General features: G+C 44.5%; 1 protein-coding gene across 6 annotated transcripts in view; it reads right to left on the bottom strand.

Annotated features, from left to right (window-relative positions):
- TYK2 (tyrosine kinase 2) overlaps window positions 1–15,332 on the bottom strand; it is a 55,694-nt gene extending 40,362 nt beyond the window's left edge. For 3 of the 6 annotated variants that reach the window (XM_083482915.1, XM_083482916.1, XM_083482914.1), the window contains exons 1-3: window positions 15,171–15,332; window positions 7,256–7,460; window positions 2,054–2,177 (exon numbers count right to left, since the gene is read on the bottom strand). In XM_083482915.1, the coding sequence (XP_083339041.1) occupies window positions 2,054–2,177; window positions 7,256–7,439 (308 nt within the window). In that variant the 5' untranslated portion in view covers window positions 7,440–7,460; window positions 15,171–15,332. Of the gene's footprint in view, window positions 1–2,053; window positions 2,178–7,255; window positions 7,461–14,634; window positions 14,809–14,887 lie in introns of those variants that run through there. The other 3 variants (XM_083482917.1, XM_083482918.1, XM_083482913.1) reach the window with 3 other exon arrangements.
- Window positions 15,333–17,737: the final 2,405 nt, after the last annotated feature.

Raw genomic sequence — 17,737 nt, forward strand, 5'->3', positions numbered from 1 at the left:
CAGCATCTCAATATACCAAACACTACATGAAAAACCATTTTAATACACAAAAATAACTCAAGTCATTTGGATATTCTATGGGTAATAAAGAAAACGCCTGCTTGGTGTAATGGAACTTATATAAATGACACTTATTGAACATTTCTTGACTATAATAATCTTACACTGCTTTCAGAAAGCCCAAATGGCTATGCACAAGTAGGTTTCTCTGGGAAAATTACTTTATCATATGTAAGAAAACTTGCAAAAATATGCTGCCGTGTACCCCACTTCCTAAAAAGTAGGCCTTGCAACTATAGATAAAATGCCCACTAATAATAATAATCATCATCATCATCATCATCATTATTATATTTTGTTATTTATATGCTGCTTGTGCCAATGTTTTTAAAACATAAAAAGCAGCACATAAAAAATCCACTGTCTTCTAAACATCTTTCTGAAGAATGATGTGTAGTCCCTTCTGAATGCACCAAAGACTGTGATTCAGTAAACCTCTTCTAAGATGCCATTCCACAGACCCAGGACTACCATGAAAAAGCCATTATCCTTGCCAAGGCTGACTTGCCTTTAAACAATGGCAGAACACAGGGGGATAGAGATGACCCCAAAGGTATGCAGATCCAGGCAAAAGGGATTTGAAGACTTTGGAAACACAGTGGTGACACTCCTCTCCTACCTAGCAGTTTGACACATGTATACTGAACAACATGGGTGACAGTACTGGTCCTATGGAACCCCTCACAACCGGGGTTAGAATAGTGATGTAATATCCAGATGTTGAGACCAAATTTATCCAGTTATTTCACAAGCGTCTGCAGAAGCTGCTAACTCTAAACTGAGAATATGCTCACTGGCTGGGTACTTGTCTGATATGTTAAAAGTCCTTACTTCATAAAGGTCGTTCAGAACCAGTAGGAAGCAATGAATCTGCTCATTCTGAATGCCTTGTTTCAGCATATCTGTGTAACTGTGCTAACAAAATAAACCAAAGTACTACTTGAGCTGGTCAGGACCACAGACTTGACCAGGCATAGGCAAACTCACCCCTCCAGATGTTTTGGGCCTACAACTCCCATCATCCCTAGCTAACGAGACCAGTGGTCAGGGATGATGGGAGTTGAAGGCCCAAAACATCTGGAGGGCTGAGTTTGCCTATGCCTGGTCTTGACTAAACTAGGTATCTTTTATGCATAATGGTACCTGCCTATTACCATTATGAGTGGAGAGCATTCTGACTCATGATCTTCTTTACAATGTAAGTATTTTTACATCTAATCACATATACAGTGTGTGAACTTTTTAGAAAGCATATGCTTACAGTATGTTGTCTGAGCTCTGGACATGAATCACAGAGAAGGAGATCAATCTGCTTCTTGATTAGTTTTGAGCACTACCCAATTATGATCAATTGACCTAATAATTCAGGGGTCAGCATATTCCCTGGTACCTGCTACAACAGGGGCCACCAACCTTACCAGACTGATGGGCACATTTTGTATTTTCAGAGACGCCATGGGTACCAGTCACAAATGGCTGTCCTGAGGTCATGGCATAACACAGAATTAGAGGGAGTGCAGTCATTCCTGCTTCTCATCCCGTCCCCTGCACAATCTCAGGTTTACCATAGGAAGCTATGTCCTGCTGTTTCCGATTGTGGAGATACAGCAGTTAAACGCACAAGGGGAATATACATGTTTAAGATGAAGAAGTGAAGTACTAAACAAGAAGGGAAAATAGCACTGAGCCTGGGGATTTCTATTGCATGGTGTCCAAACAACTCACTTACCAATCACAGTTCTGACTTTCTTCACCAGCTAAAATCACTGACCGGCAGGAGAAGCTAGGTTGGCTCATTTCACAGAAATCACTTAGAAGGGTACCTGCACATTTTGCTCCATAACTTTCTATCTAAATGAAAGCTCAAACATCTTCATGGGCTCATGGGTGCTAGGCAGGGGGCTCTACAATCACCCAGTTGTAAAGCCAATAAATATTTAATCCCAAAACTACAGAAGTGAAGGTGGAATACATGGGGAAAGGATGTTCTTACCTCAACCGAAAATGCAGAATCAACTTAATGCCACTATCGATGTCAAACACATAGTTAGGAGGGAACCATAATTTGGCCAGTGGATCATACAGTGCAAAGAAGCTCAAGCAGATTGGTGTGATTCCTGTGGAAGACAGAAAGATCTAGTAAGAAATGTTGAAGGACATTATCATATTGGGCACAGCTCGACAGTCACTCCTTAAAAGGCAGTAATTTCTAACTGACCCTTTCCCTGAGATAACCCTGAGCCCAGGGTTGGGGAAACAATCAATACAAATAAGATAGCGTATTAAATGAAGCCAAGAAAGCACCCTTGTCAGTTGTAACATTATCTTTACTGCATCTCAATGTCATCTAAAGGCAGAACTGAGGTTCCTATACCCAGGATTAGGGTGCTTACACAAATGCTTTTTTTCTTTTTAGAGAAATGACCCCCTGCTCTGAACTTCCACTGAAGAGGTTTTAGGCACACACAAACATCACTCCAACCTGACTTAAAGTACCACATACGGAGCTGCATCAGCTGCTGTGCTGGGCAGAACAGAAGTCAGCGGCACATAAAATTTTACTCCTCTGCTCCTGGGGCCCATGGTCTACATGTGCAGGTGAGAGGTGCCTTTTTTAAAAAATCATGAGGACGATTTAAAAAGCTCTCAGCATTAAGAACTAGCACACCAGCAAGAAAGATTTCAGTTTAGAAAACTAGCACTATGGGGAGCAGGCTATCTGCAGAGAGCATTAGAAATGTGGTCCTTTGCCTACAGTCTGAAGTGGTACAGTCTATTCTACCTCAAAACATTTATCTATAACCTGTTTTCCAGCTAAGGTTGGCTCCTGAAGTGGTCTACTATCTACACAATGGTATAATGTAATTAGGTATATGCTGGCATGGTCGCAGGGGTGGTCTCTTCTAGTCCCTGACAGCTGGTGACCAATGGACCAGGTTTTAGGATCTCAGGAACTTCTTTCCAGGAGAAGTTCCACTGAATGTGTAGACCAGGCTTCAGCTCAAATACGTACATTCACAAATATAAAAAGGGCAACAAAGCTCATAAAATCCCACTGTTCTATAAAGTCAAAGCATGCCACAAGTCTACCCCAAAATGTATTGAATGTGAAGGTACTCCTAGGTTTGGATCCAAGCATTAAGGCCCTGCCAAGCTAAAAAAAACAGGCAGAATGCTCAAGGCTTTAAGCCTAGCTGAACAACTTCAGACTGTAAAGCAATTTGCAGTCCACAGTCATCTACCACACTTCTTTTATGTACCGTAACTGCAGATGTATACAATTGTATGTGATAAGCATCTGCAGGAAATCAAACAAACCACTCATCCCCCTGCAAAATACTTTTCTAGTCCTTTTATTAGAGATCCTTTTATCCTGGGGACTTCCAGGGGAGGGATCCCGGCAGACTGAAGGTATTTTGTCAGTTCTTTACCAATGGTGATAACAGTGTGATGCTTGCTGATAGCCAGACACAAGTCTGGCTGCCAGCTTCTTTTCTTTTCGTATTTAATATATTTTTATTAAAGATTTATTGGTTTATGTGCAATGTCTCTTTTTTCAAGTTACATTTTCCACAGATCAGTTTCATTTGTTGAGACATTTGTTGAGACATTTCATTTGTTGTACATTTTCTACAGATCAGTTTCATTAGTGTTACATTAGGAAGCAAAGGGGGGAAGAGGGGGAAGGGGAATGGTGAGTGGGGTGGGGTCAGGTGGCAACTTACTGTATACATGGGGTTTTGTGTCAGCGTCACTTGTCTGGGTTCTCTTTACTATTCACTTGTACAGTATTCCTTTGGTGGTGAGAGAGGTTGGAGTTGGCCTAGGGTGTGGTTGTTTGTTTGTGATTGGCTGTGGTGAACCTATTTTTCATGTGTGAGTGGGATGTGTGTGTGTGTGTGTGTTTTTGGATCAGGTTAGCCAGATTGATTCAAATGCTGTTGGCAGGTTCTTGTTATTGTCTTGTTGAGCTGTGTATGTGATAAAGGGTAACCATATCAGGGTGAAGGCATCTTCTTCTATTTGTCCCCGTGTCAGTTTCAGTTTGTTGGTTAATTTTTCTAATAAGGCTGTTTCCCATACTGTTTGATACCATTGGTCTATGCTTACTCCTGACAGGTCTTTCCAGTGTCTGGCTATGATGTTTCTGGCTGCTGAGAGTAGGTGGGTTATGAGCTCTTTGTGAGTGGGCATTATTGTCTTGGAAGATGTTTAGTAGGGCCAGTTCTGGGGTGACTTCTAATACTTGCTTAATTATTTTGCATATTTCTTATATGACTGACGTCCAGAAGAGTTGGATTTTAGGACATTCCCACCACATGTGGAGGTATGTGCCTGTGGAGGTACATCCTCTCCAGCATTTTGGTGATGTCCCTGGGCATATTAGCATTTGTTTCCATGGTGTTAAAGGTGAAAGTAAAGGGACCCCTGACAGTTAAGTTCTGTTGCGGACAACTCTGGGGTTGCGGCGCTCATCTCGCTTTACTGGCCGAGGGAGCCAGCGTACAGCTTCCGGGTCATGTGGCCAGCATGACTAAGCCGCTTCTGGTGAACCAGAGCAGTGCACGGAAATGCCGTTTACCTTCCCACCGAAGTGGTACCTATTTATCTACTTGCACCTATTCACTTCTGAAAAGGAGCTGGAAAGAAGGGATTGCTCCTCGTGGGACAGGGGGACTGCTGAGGGGCTCATCTCCTGCCCTGTGAGTTGAGTGACTGAGAATTGTCAACTTGCTCAAAGTACATTGAAGTCCTATTATGGGCACCAAGACTTCCTCCCTTTCTTAATTGCTTTCGAAATGAGATAATTTACAACCTAAAAGAGTTTCTGAGTCTGTTAGCAAAAAGCAAAAACCAACACCTGGTGAGTGAACAGCTTTCCATAATAAAGAAGGAGAAGGCAAGCAAGCTACTGTTCACGCCATCATAAAAGTGACAAAAAGCTGGATTTATGGTGTGAAATGAGAAAGTTTTAAATGGACAAGGGACATATGCGAAGCTTTTTATTTTTTCTTACTCTTTGACTAAAGTGTTTTAAGTAATTGAAAGCTACTTTGCCAGCTAACACTGTATTCCTGAGGATGGAATTTGCCCTATCTCATGTTGTTGCCAAAACAAGGTTAAATTGCTGAAGGGATAGAAGCTGTTTAGAGACAGAAATTCTAATAAAGTGAAGCAAGAAAAACTTCAACATTCAGAATGCTGCTTACAAGAAAAGGAAAAGAAGAAAGAGAAGTGGGGGGAGAGAATGAGATCTTCAGGGTCCCTGCTCATTGTGGATATTCTTATGCAGATGACGACAGAACAAACAAAGTCTCTTAAGAGATCAATAGAGACTTTAGAAGAAGAATTAGAAAATTGAGAAGATTAGAAGGATCAGTCAATAAAATAGAGGCATCCTATACACAATTGACTGGGGGAGTAGGCCAATTAAATGATAAAGCTGAGACCTTAGAAACAAAAAATGAAGTGATAAATAGAGAGATGGGAAAATGTTTGGATAATTTAGCATTAATGGAGCTGAGAAAAAATGAGTTCTGCTTAAGACTCAGAGTCATTCCAGAGGAAGGAGGAGACATCAGAACCAAAGTTATTAACCTACTGGCAGAATTACTGAGAAAGGAAGTGCTGGATGTGAAGGCAGAATTAAATGGGGAGAATTAAATGGGGAGATTCCAGCAGTTTGACTTGTTCTACCATGATGCTGAACTTGAAAGAAATTTGAGAGAGAGGGAGGGAGGGAGAGATACTGCGGAATAGTGATGGGAAAGTAGATTATTTGGGAGAAGGGCTGTGAGAAGAGGAGGGAGGGGCAGTAGAAATATAGTTCTAGGAGCATTCCTCCTAAATAATGGGGGTTGGGGGAAGAAAGGAGGTCCCAAACCTCACCAAAGCAACCTTCCAGCATTACGGAAGCAAGAAAGGAATGCCCAAAAACAGAAGGACAACAAAGCACCCACTCCACTCTTCCCTGATTCCCTTCCCACCTCAGCCATGTGGCAAGCCTCTCTCTCTTGCTCCCTTAAATTGAACTAGATGCTCTATCAGGTGGCAAAAGGGGGTAGGGGAGATGATTGCCTGGAAGAGAAGGAAGAAGGGGAGTGACACCAGTGCACCCCTCTCCTATTCACCAGGATCCAAAAGCAGAGCTGAAAATGCTCCTCATTAAAAGGAGCTTTGAAGGAGAGGTGGCAATGGGTGGGCTGAAAAATCAGCTGCTACAGCCTTCAGAAACGGGGTGGGGGGTGGGGGTTTTGCTACCACAGAAGGACTAAGCTTGTGGTAAAAGAGCAGCTTGCTTGTTATGTATGCAAATTGTTCCACAATTGAAAGTCTCAGAACATCAAAAGGCTTCCTGGGGAGCAAGACTGAAAGGGAATGCCAGAAGCTCAATAGTTGGTAACAGCTTACCAGCATTTGTGGTCAGTCAAGAAGGCTGCCCTCGCTCTCCCGCTCAAGCAGGTGGTGCTGTGGAGATTTCAGTTGCAATAGGAAATCTCGACTTGGTCAGGAGGGGAGTTTCACAGACATGAGGCCAACACCAAGGAGGCCATATCTCATGCCTGCCCACCTAATTAGTCTCACCGGTGAGCACATTAGCAAGGTCCCTGGAGTTTTCTTAAAGCATAGGCAAGTTCATACAGGTGATGGAAGCTGCTCTAACAACTTGGTCATTTAGGGCTTCAATGATCAACAGCAGCACTTAAATGGGCTCAGAAATACACCAGAAACCAGTGCATCCAGTACAAGAATGATGTCACATGTTCCCACAGCCTTGCCCCCACTGGCATCTGAGTGGCTGCATTTTGTATCAAGCCATCTTTAAACGCTGCCCACATAGAGTGTAGTGCCTATATATCATTACAGTAGTCTTGTCTGGATGTCACCAAGGCAAGGTCTGCCTTCTCTAGTTAGGACTGGTACACCAGCTACAACCCTAAGCTAGCAGAAGCCACCACTGCCACCACATATACCTCCATGTAAAATGTTGAGTCCAGGAGGGCTCTCAGACAGTGAACTTGCTCCTTCAGGGGGAGTACAACTCCATACAAATCCACTTGCAAGGCTCCACTGCAGCCCAAGCCTCTGGATGTCATATTCCAATGGTTTTCTATAGATATTGAACAATATGGGCGATAAGGCACTTCTCCAAGAAGGGCTACATGTTTCCCACATCTCTCTATGGGCCACTTACCAATCTTCTGTGCAATATCGATGCAGATCTCTTCAGCACAAGGAGTCCCTTGCATATAAGTCTGGTACTGTTCCTCCTGCTCACCCTTCCAGTGAAGATATACCCTCAGCCCTCCAGAAGGTGAAAAACGACACCCCTCCATGTCTGATTCACTGTGCTTCACTGCACAATGGCACAGTGACATTCTGCCAATTCTTCCAAGTCCCTAGGTGGGAGGAAATAGAGACCTCATTAAGGACACCTAAAACACTTTCAGGAAGCGTAGTCTTCAGCAACGAATACTCTCAGGAACATAGAGTGTGTAATACAATGTACTATATATAGTGAATGATTCACACCCCTACACCACTTCCCTTTTGATAATATCAGGAAGAGCTTCCAAATACATGAAGTCTAAAACAGAGAAACAGGGTTACAGTCAGTTTGTCGAGGAAAGGCAGCTCAAGCAAAAGGATAACGTGGAGTATCCACAGATTGTTTAATTTTTCCAGAATCCACATACACTAGTACCCAAACAACAATCCTTCCTAGCAGCTCTAAAGCACAGGTGACAGCAGGGCTGGCCCAGGGTTTTTTGCCACTCCAGGCAAAACTGAAAATGATGCCCCTGCAGCTGGGAGGGGCAGCATTGCTGTAGCAGCAGTAAAGGACCACTGGTTTAGTCCAGTCAAAAGTGACTATGGGGTGCGGCACTCATCTTGCTTCAGGCCAAAGGAGCTGGCATTTGTCCACAGACAGCTTCCTGGGTCATGTGGCCAGCATGACTAAATCGCTTCTGGCACAATGGGACACCATGACAGTAGCCAGAGTGCATGGAAACACTGTTTACCTTCCCGTCACAGCGGTACCTATTTATCTACTTGCACCAGTGTGCTTTCGAACTCCTAGGGTGGCAGAAGCTGGGACAGAGCAACGGGAGCTCACCATTGCCACACGGATTCAAACCTCCGACTTTTAGATCCACAAGCCCAGAAGCTCAGTGGTTTAGACCACAGTGCCACCCATGTCTCATAAGGTGGTGTAAGTAGTGGTACCACCCGTCCCAGCTGCCCAGAGGCTGCCAACCTGAGGCAACTGCCTCACCACACTTCATGGGTGATAGTGAAGTTACCCACCAGCACATGAGAAAGCAGGCACATTACAAATCATCACATAAGGCAGAAATGGGCACAGGAGCCAAGTGTTATTCAGTTCATCTTCTCACTGTTCTAGCTGGTAGGGAGGGATGCATTATATAGGAGTCTCATCCAAGAACTACAATGGACCTCATGCATCATTCAGTTCAACCCACTGGGTTGAAGCCATTCCTGAAAGAACTATTCTTTTCTTCACAAACAACTGGCATGGTCAACATTAGGAAATATTTCCCCATCTCTAAATCTAAGACTGTGTTGATTCCAAAGCACTAGTGATCCCAAATGAAAACACACTTTCCTGCTTCATGTACAATGAAGTGTTCTTTCATACCAAAGTAGGTGCAGCAAGCATTAACTCAAACATCTGGTCAAACCAGAGGTCTCATTTCTTTCAATAGAGACCAAAGGATCATAATACCAGCCAGGTCTTCCTGGCAGTTATACTACGCAGCAGTAAAATTCCAGTCTAGGAATGCAATTTCTTGCTGGTTGCTTATGCAGAACAAGTAGGAAGAGCAGAATTCTGTCCCGCCACACAGCTGTTCCTCTCTACTCCTGGTATTTAAAATAAAATTTAAAAAATAAAATCAGACCTACTATTTGGTTTCTGAAAAAGAGGAGGTTGATTCACTTCAGCATCACAAATTATACGGAATATATATTTATATCCCTGTTACTGAAATCTGTGTGTATGTTGTTTAAGGAGTTCATCTCAAGTTCATGTAGGACACATACTTGATCAAAGGACATGCTGCTTTTTCCTCTCCTTGAGCATTCCTATTATAGTAATTAAAAATAAATAAATCTCTACAAATTATACTGGTTCTGCAGTCTAGGTTTCTTTATCTGAATTTGGTATGTTTTATCCTAACATTTTTTAACACACACACACACACAGGCTGGGGAGGACGACCCCAAGTCAAAGTTAACTTGAGACGTACATGTGTGCAGTGTTTGAAATTAGCCAGGTGCACTTTGCAACTGGGGCAGGTCCAATTGTGACCCCATGGAGATCTGTGGATGCCAGGCTGATGACTGACATCTCAATCTGGCTGCCCCCCCCCCAGGTTTCTTAAGTAGGTAAGCAGAAGAGCTTATTTATTGCATTTATATCCCACCTTTTTCTCCAACGAGTACATGGTTCACCCCACTACTCAGTTAATCCCTACAACAACCATGTGAGGGAGGTTAAGAGGCTGTGTCTGGCCCAAGGCCACCCAGTTAGTTTCATGACTGAGTGGGGATTTGAACCCTGATCTTCCAGGTCCTAGATCAATACTCTAACCACTACACCACACCGGCTTCCTAGAGTACCTCTACTATGCCATGAGCTAAATTAAATAGGTAAATAAATATGGGGGAGGCAAAATGCCACTTAGAGAAGGATGTGAAATATTTTCCTTGAAGCTTGAATTTGTTTTATTCTGGATTGCTTTATTTGATGTTTTAATGTGTTGTAAACCACTTTGAATTTTTTTCATTTAAAATATAAAGTAGTATAGAAATAAAATGTATAATAATAATAACAATAATAAATCTCACCCAGGGGGAAATGGCACCTAGACATTCTGTTGTGGTAACCATAACCTAGGTTTAAGGTGCCATTTGGCAATTACCTTATATATCTGAGTTTCTAACACTGCATGTGTGGCCAGATTTTCTGAGGTAAATGGAAAGGAATGCCAAGCCAGAGGAAGGGTGCAGAACAATGCAGAATTGATTTTTTAAACTTCTATCTCTTGGAACCTATCTTTCAATTCCAAGAGTTTCACTTTAAAGGGAACTGGAAGCCAGGTTTCAGAGGCACACATGCACAAACATTCTATTAACGGCAAAAATAAGCGAATGGTTTTCCTTTAAAGCTAACAAGTTTATTTCCATGCAGCATCCTATGCTCCAAACCAAGTATTATGGGCAGCAAGAGTCAGCATTGTCTAGCAGATAAAAATGCATGAACCTGGACTTTGAAAAACCTCAGTTCAAATCTGACATAATCTACCAACTCTCTGGGTTGTCTCAGGTACTGATCTTGCATCCCAGTGTCAATTTCTGAGCAAAGCTTGAGGATAAGTGTTGCCTCCACCCTTTCCTCAAAGGAATGAAAAGCAAGGAATCGGCATGTATTTTGACGGCACTTCTTATTCAGCATATTTTATTTATCCTTATGTGTGGGAAGGATGTGGTTATAGGTGTTAGGACTGGAGCAAAGATCTGCCATGAAGTCCACTGGGTGGCATAGGCTGGTCAGTCTCTCAGTCTATCCCACCCCTCAGATTTTTGGGGAGCTAGTGTACATTGCCTTGTGTCCATTGGAGATGGATATAAAACTAATGAATAATAATCATTAATATATGTTGTCTGCCATTTGCAAGTCTTATAATTGTGCAGCAACTTGTAGCTAAGCCTCCAATATTAAAGCCAACACACTCTATCCAGTACAATAGTACAGTGCTGAGAGATACACCATGTGCTCGTTTCTACTCCAAGAGAAATACACTATATGCATCTTCCATTTAACAAAGTATCATAGCTGCATTTGAAGTAAGGCCTGAACTTCAGAACTTCTTCACCACAATTAGAAGGAATGGGAAAGACTTTGCTACAAAGCACTAAAGTTAATAGACCACATTCAGTATCTGCACATCTGCTGTACTAAATAATACAGGACTAATCACTTGGGAGAATAGTTAAACAAAAAAGGAGATTAAGGTCCAGGCTGCCATCCTTGCTGACTCAGATCTGTGGCCCATGGGCAAATCAGGTTCTCTTTACTTTTGGGGGAAGGGATGATGTATAAAATAAGAAGTGATTTCAGTCTGAACAAGAATGGACAGAACAAGCACGACAAAACAAACAGGAATCCATCCACAGTTACCTTATTGCTTAGTCTTAGAGAAACAAAAACAATGTGTGCAACAGTGTTCTCTTCAGAACCCTGATTAGTTGAACTGTGCATCTATGAAAGGCATTTGAATCATAAGCAAGAGACTTTACATCCTAGACCCTTCTTTTTATTAGGCTCCCATTAAACTGTCAAACCTGCAATACACTAAGAAACTACCTTCTATGTTTTCCTATTACAACACTTGTATTATTATATGATAAACCCAAGCAGTCAGGCAGATGGCTAGCTCATAATTTGGCAATGAAAACAACTTCATTCAAGTTAAGAATTAAAGCTAAGATTTTACCTGATGTGCTCTTCCATGCTAACCAAAGAATACAAAATTACACCACAGCAAATATTATAATCCCATGAGCAAAGCATTTGGCAAGGGAGAAGGCCAGGTGGAAAAAAAAACACTTGCCAGGATACCAAAAACTATAAACACCTCCACAAGTTATAGATCAGATCGCACTATGCTGGCCAAGCCCCTTCATAAGCAATAAAAATTACAATCTTAAAGACCTGACATAGAAGACAAGTGAGTCCAGCCCACCATATCATTTCCTTTCCTTGGGTAATACCTGTCCCACAGTAATGTTTCTCAATTCATTTCACATCCCTCTAGTTTCTTCTCATATACATACAGCAATCCTAGAAAGACCCACAAGGGTTCCTCCAATCTGCACACATCATTTCTTCCAACGAAAACCACATTATGTCAGCTCGTAGAAACATCCTGTATTACCCCTTTCACAGCACAATTCAACCTAGACTGGTTTGAACACGTTTATAAATCCTATGATCTTCCTAGAACTCCCCGCCCCCCAGAAACAGTCCACTAACTCCCTGCACAAATCTCTATGCAGCCCAGCAATTGCCTTCTTTCCATAATGCTAACTAGCATTGAGTTAATGCTTTTATAATGTTCAAGTCTTCACATTATCTTGTTGCAATTCCAATAACCCTGTAAGGCAGGTCAGCACTACTATCTCTGTACTGCAGATGGGAAAATGAGGTTGTCTGAGAGATTTGCTTGCTATAGATCACTGAGTAAGTTCATGCTAGAAGATAGATTTGAATTAAGGGCTTCCTGATTCATTGGTTTATCAACACTAATGTAAGTAATCAGTGCTCTCATATTGGGCCCCAAATATGTGTTGAAATACCCTGGAATTTCCACCACCATGTGAAGCGACAATGCACAGGAGGGCTTTTTCTGTGGTGGTCCTCAGATTGTGGAATCGCTTCCCCTCCAAAGGTGTGCCTCACTTCAGCAAAGGCTTTGGGGTGGAAGATGTTATATGCATGTAACCCACCCAGGGACTAAATGGCAAAGGGTGGGATATAAAGGTAAAGGGACCCCTGACCATTAGGTCCAGTCGTGACTGACTCCGGGGTTGTGGCGCTCATCTTGCTTTATTGGCCGAGGGAGCCGGCATTTGTCCACAGACAGCTTCTGAGTCATGTGGCCAGCATGACTAAGCCGCTTCTGGCGAACCAGAGTAGTGCACAGAAACCCTGTTTACCTTCCCGCTGGAGCGGTACCTATTTATCTACTTCCACTGACGTGCTTTTGAACTGCTAGGTTGACAGGAGCAGGGACTGAACAACGGGAGCTCACCCCGTCGTGGGGATTCGAACCGTCGACCTTCTGATCAGCAAGTCCTAGGCTCTGTGGCGTAATCCACAGCGCCAATAAATAGTCAAAGGCAGGCTTCCTCTGGTTTCAAATCTCCCTCTCAACCAACCATCTACAGAGACTCGTTTGCAGACAATATAACCGCAGTTTACATTAGATGGTCCACTGGATCCAGAAGCTCCCAACCCCCACTCTCTCTCAGACTTTTACTTTGCCTCTAACTGCCAAGGTCAGCTTCTCTATCCTGCATCATCCCACAGTGCACAAACTAGCTAAGACCATGTTATAAGTTTCTTTGTGAACTTGTTTAGGTAAAGAACACCAACAATTTATTTATTTTTTTAAAAAAAACTTTCTTCATTTCATCTATTGCCCTCTGCCTGCAGCACTGTCAGGGGCAGATGTCAGGAGCAGGTCAGCAATAAATCACAGGGCATCAGCGAAGTCAACTCGTTATTCAAGGAAACACAATTAGCTCGGGAGGCCAGGCTAGTGAGAACAGCAAGCTGTCCTGGTAGATCTTGCCCCTTAGGAGGCAGCTACAAGGACTGAAGGCCCCCGCCTTCCCACTGTTGCCTAAGCCTCCTCCTTCCCTGGGTCCTTCCAAAGCAATGTGAGACCAGCAGGGAGGGAAGCTGGTTGCATCAAGAGAGGAACCCCCCCCCCCGGCTTCTTCAGTAGCCTGCATGATCTCTGCTTCTTGCCCCCCCCCCAGCCTCTGCTTCGGCATCTGATTCTGGACTGCTCTCTGCCACGGGCTCTCCCCACTCAATAAACCTTGTTGCCTCTTCAGCTTCTGACACCTCCTCTTCTCAGTCTGCTCCCTCTTCTCCCTCCGACCACTCATTATCATCCCACCCCCAGTCCCCTGGCTCTGAGCCTTCTTCTGGGGGAGGGTCCCAGCTGGTGCCTCCCTAGGCTCCTCTGCTTCCAGCCTGTCCATGACACTTAGTGATCTGGTGTTGAATACTGGCTAAGAAGGTGAGTCAGGAAGTCCTCAGGAAAGATCTCGTCTCTACCATGAGCACACCAGACAGTGTGCAGTATTAACTTCATACTGCAAATGTGGATGCAGAAACGGGGGGGGGGGGAATCTGCATTGTCTAAGGCTATCTTGCACTGGTATTACTGGTATTACTAAGATTATGTAGACAGTAAGTGCTCTGAGGCACACATGACATTCTGTGCAGTGCACCCTATGTACTACACACCAGTGATTCTTACAAGCCTTCATAAATAGTGAATCCACCACCACCTTTTCAAAGCTTTCTTCTTCTCATAGCCTCTCTCTAGCCTCCAGATAGCCCTCACCCTGAATCTAAACCTTTCGCTGCCTCCATCACAAGTACCTCCTCAACACCACCCATAATAACTTTGCTGGATCAAACCTGCTCCATTTCTTGGTTCCCCAAAGCAGCCAGCTAGAAGCATGAAAATGCCACCATCACCAGCAGGTCTTGTTTCAAATCAGGAGCCTACATCTAGCTTCTGGTAAGCATGCAGATAAGCATGGTCAACAGGAACATTGAAAGATCTCTCTGTACTCATTGATTTGGCATTAATCTGCCACACACGCAATCTTCCCCAACGCATACATCACAGCTCTCTTAAGTAAACAAAACATAATAAACTGTGTAAATGAATAGAAGAAGAAATACAATTTCGACGCATATTAAAATCAGCTCGACTCAACAACACAAAAGCTAGAGGAACTAACTTCCACCACATTATTCCCACGACTCTTTTCCCAACAGCCATCCTTCCTCTCGCTGCAGGTGCCATCCTCGTGTTCATTTCCAAGGCTCTGCATTTTGTCAAAACATCTAGTTCGCACATTGCACTCGTCAGCTCTCTGGGAAGAGATCACGCCGCTAGAGAGAAGCGCCAGCGGAAGTCAGGGGCCGCAGAAGCAGCCACACGACTTGGGGGGACTGGTCTACCGATCCTCCAAACACCGCGTAGTATCTTACTTTTTCTTTTCTTTTCAAGCTGCCTCCAGGCGGAAAGCGGCTGTCGGCGCCAGCGCCTCTCGCGGTTGGCCTCCGCCTGCCCCAGCTCCCCCAAAGGTAGACTGCCCCTGGGCGTGGAGGCTCCACCGGCCGCCGGGCTTCGCGCAAACACCGCCGGGCTTGGGCTCAGAAGGCGTCTCTGAAGGGTCGCCTAGCTTCCGAGTTTGCCTTCCTTAACCGAGTCCTCTACTCCCCGGCCCCCCAAACCCCACCTCGGGAGCACTTTCCTCCACCTCACGCCTACCTCGCGACCTGGGGGAGGGGAGCTCCTCGACACCGGCGCCCCCCCTCCCTCCCGCCGCCGCTGCCTCAGGGAGCCAAAAAAGGCCCGCCCGCCCGTCAGACAGAGACACAGCTCCCAATAGGCTCCTTGAGACGCCACCTCCCATTGGCTCGCCTTCCGCCTCCAGGCACGCCCTTTGCGGCGCCCCGCCCCCTTCGCCGGGACCCCACCCACCGGCCCGCGCGCCTCTCTATTGGCGACTCCAAGTGAAGGGATTTACTTGGGCTGGAGGTCTCGGGGGCGCATGCGCACTTCTTGTTACCCTAAGGTGCTCTGGCCAGGCGCTTCGCTGGTGAGGAGCGCACTGCTTAGCGTCGTTGCTGCGGAAGCGGAGGGAGGCGGGATGCCTTCATGCAGCCAGGGCGTAGGGTGGCCGTATTTCATAGAATCATAGAGTTGGAAGAGACCACAAGGGCCATCGAGTCCAACCCCCTGCCAAGCAGGAAACATCATCAGAGCACTCCTGACATCTGGTTGTCAAGCCTCTGCTTAAAGACCTCCAAAGGAGGAGACTCCACCACACTCCTTGGCAGCAAACTCCACTGTCAAACAGCTCTTACTGTCAGGAGGTTCTTCCTAATGTTTAGGTGGAATCTTCTTTCTTGTAGTTTGGATCCATTGCTCCGTGTCCGCTTCTCTGGAGCAGCAGAAAACAACCTTTCTCCCTCCTCTATGTGACATCCTTTTATATATTTGAACATGGCTATCATATCACCCCTTAACCTCCTCTTCTCCAGGCTAAACATGCCCAGCTCCCTTAGCCGTTCCTCATAAGACATCGTTTCCAGGCCTTTGACCATTTTGGTTGCCCTCCTCTGGACACGTTCCAGTTTGTCAGTGTCCTTCTTGAACTGTGGTGCCCAGAACTGGACACAGTACTCCAGGTGAGGTCTGACCAGAGTAGAATACAGTGGCACTATTACTTCCCTTGATCTAGATGTTATACTCCTATTGATGCAGCCCAGAATTGCATTGGCTTTTTTAGCTGCCGCGTCACACTGTTGGCTCATGTCAAGTTTGTGGTCAACCAAGAGTCCTAGACGCAGAAAGTAAAAATCAGGACACCCCGAAAGTTGTTGAGCAGCTTTTTTCAGGAAGACCTCGAACTTGTTGAGCTTTTTTTTTAAAAGGAAACCATCGAAATTGAGCTTTTTAAAAAGTTGTTATTAAATTTGTATACAGTACTGCCCTTCGTCTGATGATGTCAGGGCAGTTCACAGCATAAAAATAAATAGCAAAACAGTTCCTCCCCCCCCCAGTACATACAAAACATTGTGCAGGGACAACTTGAAACATCATTGTACTGATCAGCAACACCATTTATATTAGCAGTCAAGTGTTCAGAGTACTTTGTATGTTTTCTCCATAGTCCTTATGAAGAAATAAACGTGTAAATGAGAGTATTGTTCTTCCTATATTGCAGTTAAGATCTGAGAGCAGTGAAATATGGCAGGGGCAAGAACAGACTTGGGAATTTCTTCGCTCAAAGCTCATACTCTTCAGCTACATGAGCTCAAATACTGCGCTATGGTCTAAACCGCTGAGCCTCTTGGGCTTGCTGATCGGAAGGTCGGCGGTTCGAATCCAGGGTAGGCTCTTGTTGCTCTGTCCCAGCTTCTGCCAACCTAGCAGTTTGAAAGCACACCATTGCAAGTAGATAAATAAGTACCACTGTGGCAGGAAGATAAACGGCATTTCCGTGCGCTCTGGCACTCGTCATGGTGTCCCATTGCGCCAGAAGTGGTTTCGAAGTGTGCTGGCCACATGACCCAGAAAGCTGTCTGCAAACACTTAACCATCCAGGGGTCATTTACTGTCAAATGTGTGTTTAGTTAGCTGCTCCTGCTCCCACTTCTCTGAAGTTTCTAGCCTAGCTAAAGCCTTGTGAGGAATGTTCTGATCTCTGCCCTGTTATTCTTCCCTCATCTCACAAACATCTTGCAAATAATTCCAGGGAGCTTTTGAAATAATTACCTAAGTCTCTGCATTCTTCTCCCATTTGTCTGATGGCCTTGCAGCTTCTGTGCTACACAATGTATGTGGGTGGGGAAGGAGCACAGAAATGACAATGGAGAGCATTTGCATGGGTATCTTTGTTAAAACACTGGGAGCATAATCAAGCACTTAGTGGAGATGACTGCAAAATATAACAAAGCTCAAAACAGGGTTATCGGTCTACACAGCTAAATTATCTTGCTAAGCCGTGAGGCAGTCACGCTGAAAGATGGACATGACTCCAAGAGAAGCCATCAAACATACAAATTGCAAGGTGTTCTGAAGATCAAGCAAACAACCAGAATCATTGTAGAGAAAGGTGGGCTGGTTCTCACTGCTATTCTATCCTGCCTTGGAAAAGAACACACAGAACAAGTCAAATGCTATTGGGCTAAAACAGGGATTCTCAAACTAATATTGTGAGTTTCTCTCAAAAAACAAATACCTTCTTTCACTGCCACCCCTGGCAAAAAAGGACCAGAAACTTCACTGGTGATGACACTTGGAGAGACGCAATGCAATGGCTTACATTA

This window comes from Podarcis liolepis (assembly GCF_965112155.1).
Source record: "Podarcis liolepis genome assembly, chromosome: 17".
Lineage (NCBI taxonomy): Eukaryota > Metazoa > Chordata > Lepidosauria > Squamata > Lacertidae > Podarcis > Podarcis liolepis.